We start from the raw sequence: 16,781 nt of genomic DNA, 5'->3' as shown, positions 1-16,781 counted from the left end.
ACAGAAAGTCTGGGACAGAATAATGAGTCATTCCCTAAACCACAAATTGCTTCGTTGTGGTTCCCTTTCTGCTGTGGTAGAAGGATACTGTCGTGTTTAAGGGCTCCTGCTCTGGAGTTAGACTGCCTGCCTGGGCTCGCCTCTGCCCTGACACTAAGCCTGGAACTTTAAGCAGCTCTGGGTGCCTTGGTTTTCTTATCTGTAAATTGGGGATAACAAGAGGTAGCATTTATTGAGTACTTAGTACGTGTCAAGATACTGTCCTAAGTACATTATATACTGTTTTTTTAAAAGATTTTATTTATTATATATTTGACAGGCAGAGATCACAAGTAGGCAGAGAGGCAGGTAGAGAGAGAGAGGAAGGGAAGCAGACTTCCTGCTGAGCAGAGAGCCTGATGTAGGGATCGATCCCAGGACCCTGGGATCATGACCTGAGCTGAACGCAGAGGCTTTAACCCACTGAGCCACCCAGGCATCCTCATTATATACTGTATTTATTTATTTATTTATTTATTTATTTATTTACCAAGATACCCTATGAAGTAGTTACCTACCTCCTGAAACATAGGGTTGATAATAATAGAGACATCTGCAGTGAAATGAAACCATCTGTTCTGTTCGCTCTTGACGTTACTAAAACTGTCGGGTCAAATGCTAGTGACACCAGGTCAGGAGCCGTTTCCAGAAATGGACCAAACGTGCACCATGCCACCCAGGAGAGATCGTTTACGGTACTGTGTGTGAGACCCGTCGGAGCCAAGGAGGTTCAGATTTCTTGACAGGTGTTAAAAAAGGCACAAATCCCCTGCCATTCCGGGTCTCATTTGGGGGGGGTTATGGATACAGAATCCAGCGCAGTCTTGCAGACTGAGACCAGGACTACCGCTCAGAGTTATCAAAACGGGAGTGTTCATCTTTTTCCTGAAAAGAAATCCACGCCGCCGGGCCGTTGGAGGAGTTCCTCCCGGACGGAGCACCCTCGCCTCTGCCTGAGTGTCGGGAGCCGGCGCGTGGTGGTGGGATACACGGAGCCGACACCCTTCCAGGGGACCTCCTGGGCACTGCCTCCCGTCGCGTGCCCTCGCGTCCCCGGGCATCCCGGGCTCCCGACGCCACGATCCCCCTTCCCCTCCTCCCTCTCCACTAAGGTGACTACCCCCGGGATTGCAGAGCGCGGAGCTCGCCAGCCCGGGCAAAACCCGGAGAGCTGGAATCCCGCGCCCGGAGCGCCCCGGCGGCCACTGGGCATGCTCCGTTGTCAGGCAGGTTCGGGGCCGCGAGCCGCTTTTGCGCCTCGCGGATTCCTCCGGCGGCCGCGCGTCCTCCTCCTCCTCCTCCTCCTCCTCCTCCCGAGCAGGCAGCGGGCGCATGATGGCGGCGGCGGCGGCGGCAGGGAGCGCCAGCGGCGGCGGCAGCAGCGGCGGGGGCGGCGGCGGCAGCAGCAGCAGCGACACGTCCAGCACCGGCGAGGAGGAGCGGATGCGGCGCCTCTTCCAGACGTGCGACGGCGACGGGGACGGATACATTAGCAGGTACTGGGGAGGTACGCGAAACCGGCTGGGGCGCAGCCAGCCTCTCTCCGCGCTGCCCTTGACCCCCTCCTCTGCCCACTCGCCCCAACTTCCAGCAAGTTGCTCAGAAGCTCACGGGAAAAGTTGGCTGCGACTTCGAGAGCGCGTCGCCGGCTCGGCTCCCCAAGGCGGAGGGGGCTGATCTGCTCGCCTGCTGGTGGTGCCAGTTGGGTCCAACTTTTCCCAGCGCTGTCTTTGTCTGGGCGTGAGGAGACATCTCTTGAGGATGCGAGTCCTCCCCGGGTCTTGGAGCGCTCATGCCTGGGCAGAATCGAGTTCTGGCCACTTGTCCCAGGTAGGAGGGGCTGCCCCTGCAGCCTCTGGCTCCCGGTATCCAGCTGCAGCGGCAGCATCAGTCCGGCTGCTCAGTGGACAGCCCCGGGACGGAACCAGGATAGGGATGCGCTGTCAGTGACAGAGCTGGGCATGAAAACAGGCTGCGAAGAACTTTCGGGTGCTGCAGAGCCCCTGTGTTCCGAACTGCGGAACCCACAGAATGGACATAGCTGGCCACCCAATACTGTTAGCTAGAGGGAAACCAAGCGCGCAGGCACAAACTGGGGGTTTAGAGGTGAGGCAGGAACATATAGACCCGACTCCCTACCTCGGCTCCGCAAGCTGACCAGGTGAGCCTCCAGTGGGATGTGAGTGAGCGCGAGACCACTTAGAACCCTCGGTGTGTTTGCTCCTGGACTCCCTGCGGGGTTGTGTTGTAGCTTCCAGCCTCAGGGCTTGGCCAAATAATTATTTCTGCCTGCATTTTTAACACTTAACACACACAGATGACGAAGAAGGCACGCGTAATGTTTTATGATCTGCTTCTCTGAAGGGTTGACACAGAGCACTGAAGACCTTCCACGCTGAAATTTCAATTGCCTTCCAGGAAGGCCACCTAAGTTGTATATTACATATTAGCTTAGCCTTTGTGTTGATGATAGTAAAGATCTCTGAAAACCCCAGGCTGCCTCCTGCTGATTGTCCTTGCGTACTTAGAGGAAAAAAAAAAAAAAAAAAATGGGGAATTCCCCCCACTCCTAATTTTTAAAAAAGATCTTTAAAACAGGCAATTTGACATGGAAGATGTTGATAATTTTAAAAAAAACTTATTTGGGACTCCATTCAGTTATGATGACTCGACTGAATCTTATTACTTTTCTAGAGTTTCACTGGGAAACATTAGAGAGATGTCAGAAGACTTTATGGAGTAATTCTATTCTGAAATGAAAAAATATATATACTTCTAGTTGACTCCATGTAGATTTTCATCTGGAAGTCTTTCCCTGTTTGGGTCCTGTGATGAAAAATTTCATCATATAGTTTAGATTTTTTTTTTTTTTTCCCTGCTTGAGTAGCCTACTTGAATTTCCTACTTGAGTGCCCATTATCTTATTTGTGATAATAAACACAGTCTACATTCTTCACATTAGGATGCACAGAGAATTTAATTTCACGTGGGCAAGGGTGCATACAGAAAATGAGCAGAATTCTCTCCTCCCCTTCCTTTGATTTGGGTTTGTCTGAACTAACCTTTCTGTACAAATGTTCGTATTATCTTGAATGGTGATCTGTCTCCTCTGAAGAATTGTGAATTCTGTAGGCATAATCTGAGGACTTTGTTTTGGAGGATGAGGCATTGTGTGTAAGGGTGTGGTAGTAAACAGGAGATTTCAGATTAGAGTGGAAACCTGCTAAGGCAAAAGTGGAAAAAACTATCCTTCCTTGAGCCATATCACTTTAATACATCTGCTTGAAAGTTGAAAGGTATGTGCAATAATGAACCCTAAGCCAGAACTTCACCTGTGGGTAGGGTTGCTCTGGACGTTATTTTATGCTGTGAAAAACTCCCATATAGGAGGAGTTCAGGGATGGCAATCTCATTGCAAGGAGGCACCAAGGAACCTCTCTAGAAGTAAGTTTACATAGCACATGCAGTTTTACCTGGAATATATGTTTATTTGATATGGCTTGGGAAAGGAAGTTATGAAGATAAGTGGCATTGAAAGCCTTCCTCTCTGGAGCTCCTCCTTTGTGCTACTTTTGTTAAATGACCTTTACTGGCTGCTCTACAGTGGGTGATGAGGAGTGGAGGGCTGTGAATTTTCTCTTTTATAAGCATGAAAGTTGGACTTTCTACACTAAAACCTTAAAATTCTTGGATTCTTCAAAAGGTGTTAAGTTCATGCTCATGGCTTATACCACTGTATCTGTTAGGATTTCAGGTGGCTTTATAAAATGGGAAACCAATGGGACAGTCAAATAAAGATGGAGTTTCTCACCTAGGTCCAGAGGTGGTTCATTCAGGCTGGGCCAGCCGTTCCACAACAGTGTCAATGCCCAGCTTCCTTCCATCTTTCTGCATCACTATTCTTCATATAAAACATTCATCCTCATGGTTACCTCCTAGTCTTAAAGCGATTGCTCTGCTTCCAGCCTCATGTCCAAGTTCCAAGGAGGAAGGTATAAAAGGAAGCTGAAATGAGTAGTGCCTATATCATTAGAGCAGAGCTTTCCCAAATCCCTTAATTGAAATCTTCTTGGTTAAACTCCATCACCTTACCACGCAGTCGTGTTCTTGCAGTAAAGTTCAAGGAAGCACATAATTCGATTAGTCATACCGCCTCCTAAACAAAATCTGAGTTCTGTTACTAAGAGCAGGGAATGGATATTGAGTAGGCAAGTAGCAACCAAACCTATAATAAAACTTGCATGGGAATCCTCATTCAACTATTTTGGCGTTGGTCCTTGACTCAACTCTCATTCTCAAACAGGAGTGCTGGAAACCTCATGTTTGGAGGAAGGCTAGTGGAAGATTATATAGACTGAGACCAGGGGGGGATATGTTAGGGCACACAAACTCAGGAAGACGGAGAGAAAGGGTGGGGCTTCAAATCTTCAATATTCTCTTGGGCCATACTTCTCCAGCAGACTGACAAAAAAGGACACCAGCTCACTGGAGATTCCTGGAATTGCTGCCTCTGTCCAAGAACTCCAAGCCTTCCCCACCCCCCTACCGGGCCCCAGAACCATCCCTGTGGATAGTTAAGCTGGAAAACACAACTACTCGTATGTAGAGCCAGACTGCAGCTTGGACAGGGAAAATTGGGACTATAGTGGGAACATAGAGGCTCTTCTGCTACATTTCATTAACTTTATGATCACGTAACCCCACATTTCATAGTATTGAATTTTTTGGATCCTATTTACCAGAGTATAGGAGGTGATGGGGTTACTCTATTTGTTGAAATTAATTTCCCTTTGGAATTTTAAAGCTTCCTACTTTTACCTTTCAGTTTAAGAAACTGTCTTGAACATTTGACAGATACCCAAAACCAACATTTACATTTATATCAAGTAGCCAAGCCTCAGCTCAAACTTTGGTGCCTTAGAGAGAGCTTCCCTGACTACTGTATCCAAATGGGTGAGCTCTTCCCCTCCGTTATTCGCTATCATAGTGCCAGAGACTTTTTGCCATAGTACTCTTTACAATCTATAATTGCATCTCTATTTCCTACTTTGTTTGCCTGTTTATTGTCAGCCTCCCACTAGTTGTAGCTTCATGAGGGTAGGAAACATGTTTATTTTGTTAAAATAGTACACTCTGGGGTGCCTGGGTGGCTCAGTGGGCTAAACATCTGACTCTTGATTTCAGCTTGGGTCTTGAACTCAGGGCCCTGGGCTCCATGCTGGGTGTAGAATCTACTTAGAAACAAACAAACAACAACAACAACAAAAAAGCAAATAAACAACAACAAGAAGAAAAAAAAACCCAGTACCGTCAGGAGCTAGCACAGTATTTGCCATAAAGTATTCAATCAGTAAATTCTAATGAAGAAATGACTGAATATAAACCCTGGTATGTTCATGTATTTTGAAAAATCTTCCAAGTGTTTTCATTTTCAAGTGTATTCCATATTTACAAAGTACTTTAAATGTGAGTGTATTTTTTTTAAAAATATTTTTCTTTTAAAAAAAATTATTAGAGAAAGAGTGAGAGAGGGGTAAGGGACAGAGGGAGAAGAAGACTCCTTGCCAAGCTAGAAGCCCGATATGGGGCTCCATCCTGGGACCTGGGATCATGACCTGGGTGGAAGGCAGATGCTTAACCGACTGAGCCACCGAGGTGCCCCAAGAATATTGTCTTTTGAAAATAACTGTGTTGGGCTCCCTGCTCAGCAGGGAGTCTGCTTCTCCCTCTGCTGCTCCCTCTGCTTGTACTCCCTGTCTGTCAAAAATAAATAAAGAAACAAATAAATAAATTCTTGAAAAAATAACTTCTTTCTTATTATATAAAAGATGTTGAAAATTGGAAAATGCAGAAAAGTTTAAAAATAAAATAAAAATTACCAATTATCCCCAAGCCAAGGAATATCATTTCTGTTTTCCTGGTGACATAGCTACATCATGTCATTCCTCTAGCACATTAAAAATGATTGGATAGGGAGCGCCTGGGTAGCTCAGTCGATTAAGCATCTGCCTTCAGCTCAGGTTATGATCCCAGGGTCCTGGGATCCAGCCCTGCATCAGGCTCCTGCTCAGCAGAGAATTTGCTTGAGATTCTCTCTCTCCCTCTACCCCTCACCCCCGCTCATGCTCTCTTTCTCTCATAAATAAACTTGAAAAGATGCTTACTTTCCCCCTTTAAAAAAGAAATTGGATAAAGGGAAAGACATTGCCTATTCATAGATGGGAAGATTTAATATTGTTATGATAGCAGTGCTCCCCAAAGTTGATCCACAGATTTAATGCAAACTTTCTCAAAATCCAAACTGCCATTTTGTGCAGAAATTGATAATTTGACCCTAAAATTAATATGGAAATTCAAGAGATCCAGAATAGTCAATACAATCATGAAAAGAAGAACAGAGGTGGAGAATTCACACTTTCCAATTTCAAAACTTAGTGCAAAGCAACAGTCATCAAGACAGTGTGGTATTGACAAAAGGATAACCTATAGATCAATGAAATAGAACTGAGAGTTCAGAAACAAGCCATGTGTCTATGGTGAATTTATTTTTTTTTTAAGATTTTATTTATTTATTTGACAGACAGAGATCACAAGTAGGCAGAGAAGCAGGCAGAGAGGGAGAAGGGAACGCAGGTTCCCCACCGAGCAGAGAGCCCGATGTGGGGCTCGATCCCAGGACCCTGGGATCATGACCTGAGCTGAAGACAGAGGCTTAACCCGCTGAGCCACCCAGGTGCCCCTATAGTGAATTTATTTTCCATAAGAGCATGAAGACAAGGGTTTCAAAATCAAGGGTGAAATAGAAAAAGGATTGACTTTTCAACAAATGGGGCTGGGGCAGCTGCATAGCCACATGGGAAAGAATGAAATTGGACATACGAAAATGTACATATTCCTCATATACAAAATGTATGTGTTCCTCACATTCCTCTTATACAAAAATTAACTCAAAATGGATCAAAAACTTGAATGTTAAGAGCTGAAACTATTAAACTCTTAGAAGAAAACATAGGACAAAATCTTTGTCATCTTGGATTTGGCAATAGGTTCTTATATATGATACCAAAACAGATACTCCAAAAAAATATAAATTTGTCTAATAAAAATTTTTAAAACTTGTGCTTCAAAGGACACTATCAGAAAAGTGAAAGGCCATCCAAAGAACGGGAAAAAATATTTACAAATCATATACTTGACAAAGCATTTGCATCTGGATTATATAAGGAACTCTTACATCTCAAAAATAAAAAGATAAACCAATTAAAAATGGACAAAGGATCTAAATAGACTTTTCTTCAAAGAAGACATACAGATGGCCAATAAACAATAAAAAGGTGCTCATCATCATTAGCCACTAGGGAAATACAAATCAAAACTCTAGTGAGACATTACCAGATATCCAGTAGGATGGCCATAATCAAAGTCCGATAATAACAAGTGTTAGCAAGGATGTGGAGAAACCAGAATCCTCATAACTACTGGTAGGAATATAAAAAGGTGCAGCCACTTTAGAAAAGAGTCTAGTAGATCCTCATAAACTTAAACATAGAATTAACATATATACCAGCAACTCTCCTCTAGGTATATATGCAAGAGAACTGAAGACATACATCCTCACACAGACTTGTACACAGATGTTCACAGCTTTATTCATAATAGTCAAAGATGTAATCAACCTGAATGCCTATCACCTGATGAATAAATAGACAATATGTGGTATAGCCTATACAATGGAATATTATTCAGTCAGAAAAAGGAATGAACTACTCTGAAACATGCTACAACACAGATGAACCTTGAAAGCACTATGCTAAGTAAAAAAGTCCAGTCACAAAAGACTGCATATTATATGATTCTATTTATATGAAATGTCCAGAATATACAAATTTATGGAGACAGTAAGTAAATTAGTGGTTGCTTTAGGGCTGGGTAAATTGGGGGGATTGAAGGATGATAGCTGAAGTGTCCAGGATCTCTTTTTGAAATGATGAAAATCTTCTAAAGTTGATTATAGTGATAGTTGCACAACTCTATGAATATACTAAAAGCCATTGGGCCACACACATCACTTGGGTGAATTTATGACATGTAGATTATATCTCAATAAAGCTGTCACCAAAATAAATAAGATTGGAAAATGTGACTTGTAATTATAATGTTCCATTCTGTATTTAATTTCTTTAAGTCTTTTTCTATTGTTGGACACTTAGATTGTTTCCAATTACTTGCTTTGGAATTTTATTAAATCTAAGATGCTATAAATTGGGACACACCATTGTTTTCTGTACCAATCACACTATGATAAGATACATATCATTGAATAGATTTTTATTTTTTTTTTAAAGATTTTATTTATTTATTTGTCAGAGAGAGAGCGAGAGCGAGCACAGGCAGACAGAGTGGAAGGCAGAGTCAGAGGGAGAAGCAGGCTCCCTGTGGAGCAAGGAGCCCGATGTGGGACTCGATCCCAGGATACTGGGATCATGACCTGAGCTGAAGGCAGCTGCTTAACCAACTGAGCCACCCAGGTGTCCCTTAATTTTATTTTTGTTGAAAGTTCTGCCTTAAACTTCTTTAGTCATAGATTTTATCATATTTTACTGTTGTGATTGGTAAGAAAGGAAAACAGGCCATCAGAAAACAGGCAAATCACTTTTTGGTTCAGAGTACTGATGTTGGGTCTCAACACCCAGTATCAGCCTCAATGGCATCAAAATATTCAGAGATGCAACATTTCTTTAAAGAACGCTCCACTCTTTCCTGTTGGCTCATTTAAAATGCTGACTTCTCTCTGTGATCACTGATGTTGGTATTTCTGGTCTTACCAAATCATGTCAATGGAAGATTCTCAGACAATAGCCAGAACTTGTATTCCTAAGGAAGCATTGAGAGGTATCTAGTCATGTTACCAGGAATAACAATGTGATTCATGCTGCACATGCAGTGGTAACTATGTCAGTGCCCAGCCAAGAGAATTATAATTATCATTTAGGTTTCACAGTATTAATTCACTATGCATCTTAGAAATTCAAAATACAGTATTTTATGTAATGCTAGAATAAACACCTTCATGGTTCCATGTACTGCATTATTAAAGAATGAATCTGAACTGGAATTATTAGTGAAACATATGAACTAGAATTGCTTTGCAAACATTTTCTTCATCATCTTTGCACCAGGAAAGCAACTACAAGAGGTTTTCAGGTCAGATGGAGAATACTGCAGTGTTTAATTAAAAAATTACAGTAACATAGTAAACAGACTCCATTATTCCTCCCCTGGACAGTTAGCAGAAATCTGGCTCAGAGAAGCTAGAGAGAAGACTAATTTGGCTTTAGAAGTTACAGGAGGCACTTGAACAAAAGGTAAATGGAGTAGAAAGACTAGGACTTCTAGATTCCTTGTCTCATGCCCAGGTAGATTCCCAGGACATAAGGATTATACTTAGAGGTAATAAGTCTGGAACATATTTTTTTTGAAGATTTTATTTATTTGACAGACAGAGATCATGAGTAGGTAGAGAGGCAGGCTGGGGCCGGGGTCGGGGTGGGGGGTGAAGCAGGCTCCCTGCTGAGCAGAGAGCCTGATGCAGGGCTCACTCCCAGAGATCATGACCTGAGCCGAAGGCAGAGGCTTAACCCACCGAGCCACCTAGGTGCCCCTGGAACACAATTTTTAAAGGAAAGCACCTGGTGATATTCAAATAGCACAACCAAACCAAACTTTCAAGAAACTTAATAATACTGAAAGCCTCAAAGCTATAATCAAATCATAATGTCACCCAGAAAAGCACAAATGGAACCTAATTGAGGGGAAAAAAGGAAATCCATTATAACTAATATGAGGGAGAGAATTTTGAATGGGACAAATTTGGTACCTAATCATCCAGAAGAGCCCATTCTGATATATAGTATTTCCTTAATTGGATCACACATTCTTCATACGTAAAGACTCTTAAGAATCATCTAGCATAGCGCTTCGCAAACTTGAGTCACTTGTCTACCGCATTTATGATCCTTCCACATCACTGACCACAACCTCTCCCTTGAATTTAAGACAGGTATGTGCAGTAACTACGTATTTGACTTTGCATGTCTGAAAGTAGCTCAGACTTACAATGTGCAAAACAAAATTCCTGACTCCTCTCCCCAACTCTTCTTCCCTCAGTTTTCTCCATTGGAATAAATGGCCTTCCCTTGCTAGAGTAGAGGCTCAAGTCAAAAAATAAAGTCAACCTGCATTCTTCTCTTTTCTATTAGTACATTCAGTCCATCAGCAAACCCACCAATTCTGCTTTTAAAATATAGCTTCTATCTGACACTTTCTCCTCACCTTCCTACTCTAGGTCCAAACCATCACCCGTCTCACACCGAGATTAGTACAACTGGTTCCTTCTTCTGTCTGGTCCCCTCCACTCTCTCCACACACTCAGATTATGCATACTGCAGCCAGGTGACCTATTAAAGAGTAAGTCATGTCATGTTATTTCTCTGCAACATAGTGGACAGGGCACTGGATTTGAGTCAGAAAAGCTGGATTCACCTCGGCTCTGCTACTAAGTAGTCATGTGACGTACCTGCTTCTGTCTTAGTTTCCTTACCTACAACGTAAGATGATAAGACACTCATCTGTGCTGTCTCAGGCTTGGAGTTTGTTGAAATTCTTGAGTCTGTAGGTTTAGCTTTCATCAGATTTGGAAATTAACCAGCCATTATTCTTTTCAAACATCTTTTCTGTTCCTTCTCTAATGTCTTTTGGTACTCCAATTATGCATGTATTAGATGGCTTGATATTTGCCCACTTGTTGAGGCTCTGTTAACTTTTTTCCCCATCTTTTTTCTTTCTGTGTTTCCATTTGAAGAGTGCCTATTGCTATATATCTTCAAATTTTCTGGTCTTTTCTGCAGTGTCTAGGCTGCTATTAATCTCATTCATATTTCATTGTATTTTTAGTCCTTTTGAATATAGGGAGCATATTTATAATAGCTACTTTTGACTTCCTTGTCTGCTAATTCCATCATTTCTGTCAATTCTGGGTCTGTTTCTATTGATTAATTTTTCTACTGATATGGAGCATAGTTCTCTTTCTTTGCATACCTGATAATTTTTGATAGAAGGAAGGACATTTTAACTCATTGAGTTCTGGTTTTTGTTGTATTCCTTTACTTTGTTCTGGCATGCACTTGTCTCTGGATCTTTTGGGAACTTGTCTTTGAGCTTTGTTAGGCAGGATCAGAATAACCTTCAGCCTAAGGTTAATTTAGCCTCTGCAGTTCTCTGGAACTCTCTCTTTATGAGGCATTCCCTCCTCTCTGCACCACAAATTCTATTCACCTTGAATTTGCTGAACTTTGTTCTCTATCTCAGCTCAGTGGGACCACTAGGTTATGCTGGATTCTCTCTCCTGTTCTGCAGTGTGTAAACTGTATCCAGGCAGTAAGTTGGTATAATTGTAGGCTCTTCTTGCTGGTTTACTTTTACACAGGGATTTTAGTCTTGTGCTGCCTGTTATATAATGTCTGGAAATTATTATTTCTTATGTTTTGTCCGGATTTTTAAGGTTTTTTTTTTTAGGTGGGAAAGTAAATCGTCTCTCTGATTATCTAAAGACCTTAGGTGGAGTCTTGATTTTTCTTTTTCTGTGTCTTCAAGAGAGCCTCCCTATTTGGAAACACTGTTTAATTAAGATTACATATAAATAATTTTTTTTAAGATTTTATTTATTTAGTTGACAGAGATCACAAGTAGACAGAGAGGCAGGCAGAGAGAGAGGAGGAAGCAGGCTCCCTGCCGAGCAGAGAGCCCGATGTGTGGCTCCATCCCAGGATCCTGGGATCACGACCTGGGCCGAAGGCAGAGGCTTTAACCCACTGAGCCACCCAGGCGCCCCATAAATAATTTTATAATAACATTTACAGCAATATCTTACTATCTTCAAGCTACTACCTACAGCCTAAGCCCACATTTTTTTTTTAAAGCCAATAAATTTTCATTTAAGGAGTTTTTACATGTGATTACTTCCACTGCCAGTCACTGCTCATCACCATAGTTCCTCCAAAGTTAGAATCATAATCTTCAAAACAGCCCTTTTAAAAAGAACTTGATCAATCCACAGTTGTCACTGTCACTCCTGTAATCTTTGGGATCCAATGTCTTTACTTCAGGGCCCTGTTTAGGGTCTGAGTGTGGATCTAACTAACATTATTCGGGCACCTGGGTAGCTCAGTCATTTGAGCATCTGACTTTTGGTTTCGGGTCAGGTCGTGATCTCGTGGTTTGAACCCTGAGCCAGGCTCCTCCTCTCAGTGTGGAGTCTGCTTCAGATTCCTTCTCCCTCTTCCTCCCCCTCTGCCCCTCTCTGCTTATGTGTGCACGCTCTCTCTCTCTCTCTCAAATAAATAAATAAATGAATAAATAAAATCTTAAGGAAAAACCAGCTAAAATTCTGAGTGCTTACTGCGTGTTAGCCTATACCCTAAACCAACATCTTATTATATACATGACCTCAGTTACTACTCACAATAGCCTCTTTGAAAAGAGAATTATTATTACATGCAATTTAAGATGAGAAAAACAGGCTCAGAGATACTCTTATTTGCTCAAGATCCATAGTTAGTAAGAGCCGAATATCAACTGATGTCTTCGGTTCTCAAATGAAGGTCTTGACCACTATTAGTGCTGCTTTTCATAGGTGTTTCTTTCAGATATTTTCTAACAGCTTTATTGAGATATAACTTGCATACTATACAGTCTGCCCATTTAAAGTGTGCGATTTGGGGCACGTGGATGGCTCAGGGCGTTATGCATCCAGCTCTTGATCTCAGTTTGGGTCTTGATCTCAGAGTTGTGAATTCAAGCCCTGTGCTGGGGTCCGGACTGGGTGTGGAGCCTACTTGAAAGAAAGAAAGAAAGGAAGGAAGGAAAAGAAAGAATGAGTACAATTCAATGTGTGGGTTTTCCTCATTGTTTTGTTTTTTGTTTTTGGTATATTCACGGTTTTGCAACAACCATCATAATCAATTTTAGAACATTTTTATCACCTCAGTAAGAGGCCCTTTACCCTTTAGCAGTACTCTTCCATCTTTCCCCAAACTTTCCATAGATTTGCCTACTAAAGACATTTCATACAAATGGAATCATATATTATAAGACCTTTTGCTGCTTGTGTTGTGGTGACATACCCAAGGAGGCTTTGTCTAACCCAAGGTTACCTATGTTTTCTTCTAAGAGTTTTATAGTTTTAGATCCATGTTCCATTTCGGGTTAATATTTGTGTGTGGTGTGAAGAAAGGATCTAGATTCATTCTTTTGCACGTGGATATCCAGTTGTCCTAGCACCATTTGTTGAAAAAACTATTCTTTTCCCATTTTCATGGCAACTTTGTAAAAAATCCATTGACCATAAATGTAAGGGTATATTTTGGGACTTTCATTTCTTTTCCATTGATATATATGCCTTTTTTTTTGTATCAGTACTAACTACACTGTCTTGATTACTGTTGCTTTGTCATAGGTTTTGAAATCAGCAAGTGTGAATCCTTCTACCTGGTTCTTCTCTTTTTCAAGATTGTTTGGCTCTTCTTAGTTCCTTGAGTTCCCACACAGATTTTAGAATGAGCTTGTCAATTTCTTTGACCCAAGTAGCTGGGATTTTTTGATAGGGATTATGTTGATTATACAGAACAATTTGTTCACATACATTTTTAGTAACTTTATTTTTTCAGGGTATTTTTATTTTTTTCCCTAGCCACATTTTAATTTTACAGTCCTTTTAGTTTGAGTCAGTATATTAGTATTAGTAAATATCTAAATAATGGCATGCATTTATGGAAGCCTTTATATTTATAATCAATTAGTCCACACGTTATCTCATGTCATCCTTGCAATAGGAGTTAGTATCTCTATTTTAAGACAAGGAACCATGATAACAAAGCCTCTGGGGGAAGGATGAATCTTTGGCCCTACTTGAGGGACTTTTCCATCATACATGCTGCCAGGCTAACACAAAAAATGTATTTTCCCCAAAGCCTTACATTTCTTTACTGTTTAATTTACCCAAGGTCTATGGTGAGGGTGAATTTTCATTTTATAACTGGTTTCTTAGCATAAGTGGGAATGGCATTTAAATACTCGGTACAGAAGGTGAGGCATTTGCATTCTAAATGAAGTTCCACGGGAGTCTCAGCTGGGGAGACTCTCTGTTGTTCCGCAAATTGAAAATCTCTTTAAGTGTTAGTCCCAGAGTAGAAACCATATGGAGAAAAAGGGCATTTCCTTAGAGAACAGTTAATTGTCAGCTTCTCATTGTCATTTCAAAATGTCAGTTTAAATATGTAAATGAGTAATTCCTAAATTCATGCCAGTGATTATTGCTGACTACCCGATGGGAGAAAAAAAGTTGGGTCAGCCGGCCTGGGTAAGGACTCCTGGACTTACTCATTTTCCAAACATTTGGGTTCCTAATGAAGTGAGAATGTAAATGAACACATTTCTAGATTGACCGATAAGCATTACATGTATCTATCTGATGGGACAGATGTTAGCTGAGTTTAAGTGTAGCCCTCAGTTGAATATTTAGTTGTAACACTTGTGCTTGGAAAATTCTAGATAGATGTGCTTTGTGTTTATTATTATTATTATTATTATTATTATCATCATTATTTTTAACATTCACAACTACTAATGTAGTTGTAAAAGATACTTAAGATGCATTTTATTTTAGACTTGATGTTGGTGTTAATTGGGCATCTATTTAACGTAATGGTAAGTGCAGTTGTGTTACACCTGTTATCTATTGTTTAAAACATCAGTATATGCAAATTTGTGGTACAGATGAAGGAGTTCAGAAAATAGATGGGGTGAAGGGCAGCATTTGTATAAAAATGTGGCTGCATTTCCTTTAAATGTCAGTGTTTTTCACTTATTTACAAAAATTGAGAACTTCTTTAGGGGAAATAACAAGCCTACATTTGAGTAAGGGTGTGAGTAAGACTATGACAAATTTAAGTACTATAGAGCCTTTTTTTAAAAAAGATATTTATTTATTTATTTATTTATTTGACAGAGATGGCAAGTAGGCAGAGAGGCAGGCAGGCGGGGAGTGGGGGGTGGGGGGGTGGGGAGCAGACTCCCTGCTGAGCAGAGAGCCTGATGACCCTGGGATCATGATCATGACCTGTGCCAAAGGCAGAGGCTTTACCCCACTGAGCCACCCAGGCACACCTATGTACTATAGAGTCTTATTTATTTATTTATTAAGATTTTATTTATTGGGCACCTGGGTGGCTCAGTGGGTTAAGCCGCTGCCTTTGGCTCGGGTCATGATCTCAGGGTCCTGGGATCGAGTCCCATATCGGGCTCTCTGCTCAGCGGGGAGCCTGCTTCCCTCTCTCTCTCTGCCTGCCTCTCCATCTGCTTGTGATATCTCTCTGTCAAATAAATAAATAAAATTTAAAAAAAAAAAAAAAAAAAAAAAAAAAAAAGATTTTATTTATTTATCTGAGAGAGAGATCACAAGTAGGCAGAGAGGCAGGCAGAGAGAGAGCGGGAAGCAGGCTCCCTGCTGAAGCCAAGAGTCCATTGTGGGGCTCGATCCCAGGACCCTGGGATCATGACCTGAGCCAAAGGCAAAGGCTTAACTCACTGAGCCACGCAGGTGCCTCATATGTCCTAAGAGTCTTAAGTTTATTTCATGAAAAACAGGATGAAAATCAATGTAAGGATATTGTTGGGGAAGTAATTCTTCTAAAAAGTATGATGGCAGTTTTACATTTGTTCCAAGCAGAGTGAAATCAGCGCTGCTCATCCTCCTCTACCTTTTTGGTTCCCTAAGCTCCTTCATTTCTAATCACAGTTAATGTCCTAGTGTCCTAACCTATAGACTCTGCCTGTCCAGGCCTCCCTACATGGATGTCAAAGTCATTTTTCGCTAACGTTTTTCTATAACTGAGCAGGAAGCTCTTCTTAAAGTCCTTCAACAGTTGTCTATGTCTTTCGGATAAGTTCGGACTCCTTCTAGAGGCATTTAATTTGAGGCCCTTGGCCCTCTGGCACCGTGGCTCTGTCCAGCATGCCAGCCCAGATGTTCCAAGCATCCTGCTTCACACACATAGCTCCTTCTGTAAGTGCCCTTCTCTCCCCCTTGTCTCCCTGATGAGCACCTTCTTATTTTTCTCTAGACTGTGTTCTCATGCAGCTCTTTCTCTGGAGACTTCCCTGATGCCTTGGGACCTTCCACACACTTCTAGGCCAGCCCTGCTCACATTTCATATTTTTACTCTTTCCATTTCCTGCCTTTCCATACTTAACATACTTAAGGCAGAGACTACACTTTTTTTTTTCTTTGTAACCACAGTGCCCAACATTTAATAGAAACTGAGTAAATAGATAAAAGTGTTCAGTGGGTAATAGAAATTTCCAACACTTTAGAATTTTTAGAAAAAGATTTTTCAGGATTAGTCCAGTTCAAAAGGAGCAGCGGAATTTATATTTGAAAATGCATATTGTGTGCACTTTACCTAATGTAACAGATCAGTGTGGTGGGGATTCAACGGCCCCGCTGCCTACTGGTCACGTGACGTTAGGCAAGCTACAGTGGCCTCTCCAATCCATTTCTTCTTCTGTAAAATGATTTTAACATTTTTCCCAGGACTGAAATATCTTCATTTTGTAGACTCTAGGTCCCAGCTCAGGATTTTGGATTACTCACGGTGCTTATATTAGTCTCTGTTGGGCAACCGTTT

General features: G+C 41.5%; 1 protein-coding gene across 3 annotated transcripts in view; it reads left to right on the top strand.

The window, feature by feature from the left end:
* The first annotated feature begins 333 nt into the window (after positions 1-333).
* Positions 334-16,781, top strand: part of MCC (MCC regulator of WNT signaling pathway) — a 435,968-nt gene continuing 419,520 nt past the window's right edge. Inside the window, exon 1 of one of the 3 annotated variants that reach the window (XM_082723700.1) lies at positions 334-1,535. In XM_082723700.1, the coding sequence (XP_082579826.1) occupies positions 1,372-1,535 (164 nt within the window). In that variant the 5' untranslated portion in view covers positions 334-1,371. Of the gene's footprint in view, positions 1,870-16,781 lie in introns of all 3 variants that reach the window. The other 2 variants (XM_082723701.1, XM_082723702.1) reach the window with 2 other exon arrangements.

Source organism: Mustela nivalis, assembly GCF_964662115.1.
Source record: "Mustela nivalis genome assembly, chromosome: 3".
NCBI classification, from domain to species: domain Eukaryota; kingdom Metazoa; phylum Chordata; class Mammalia; order Carnivora; family Mustelidae; genus Mustela; species Mustela nivalis.
Note: the sequence above shows the minus strand (reverse complement) of the source record. Positions and strands in the feature narration are given on the sequence as shown.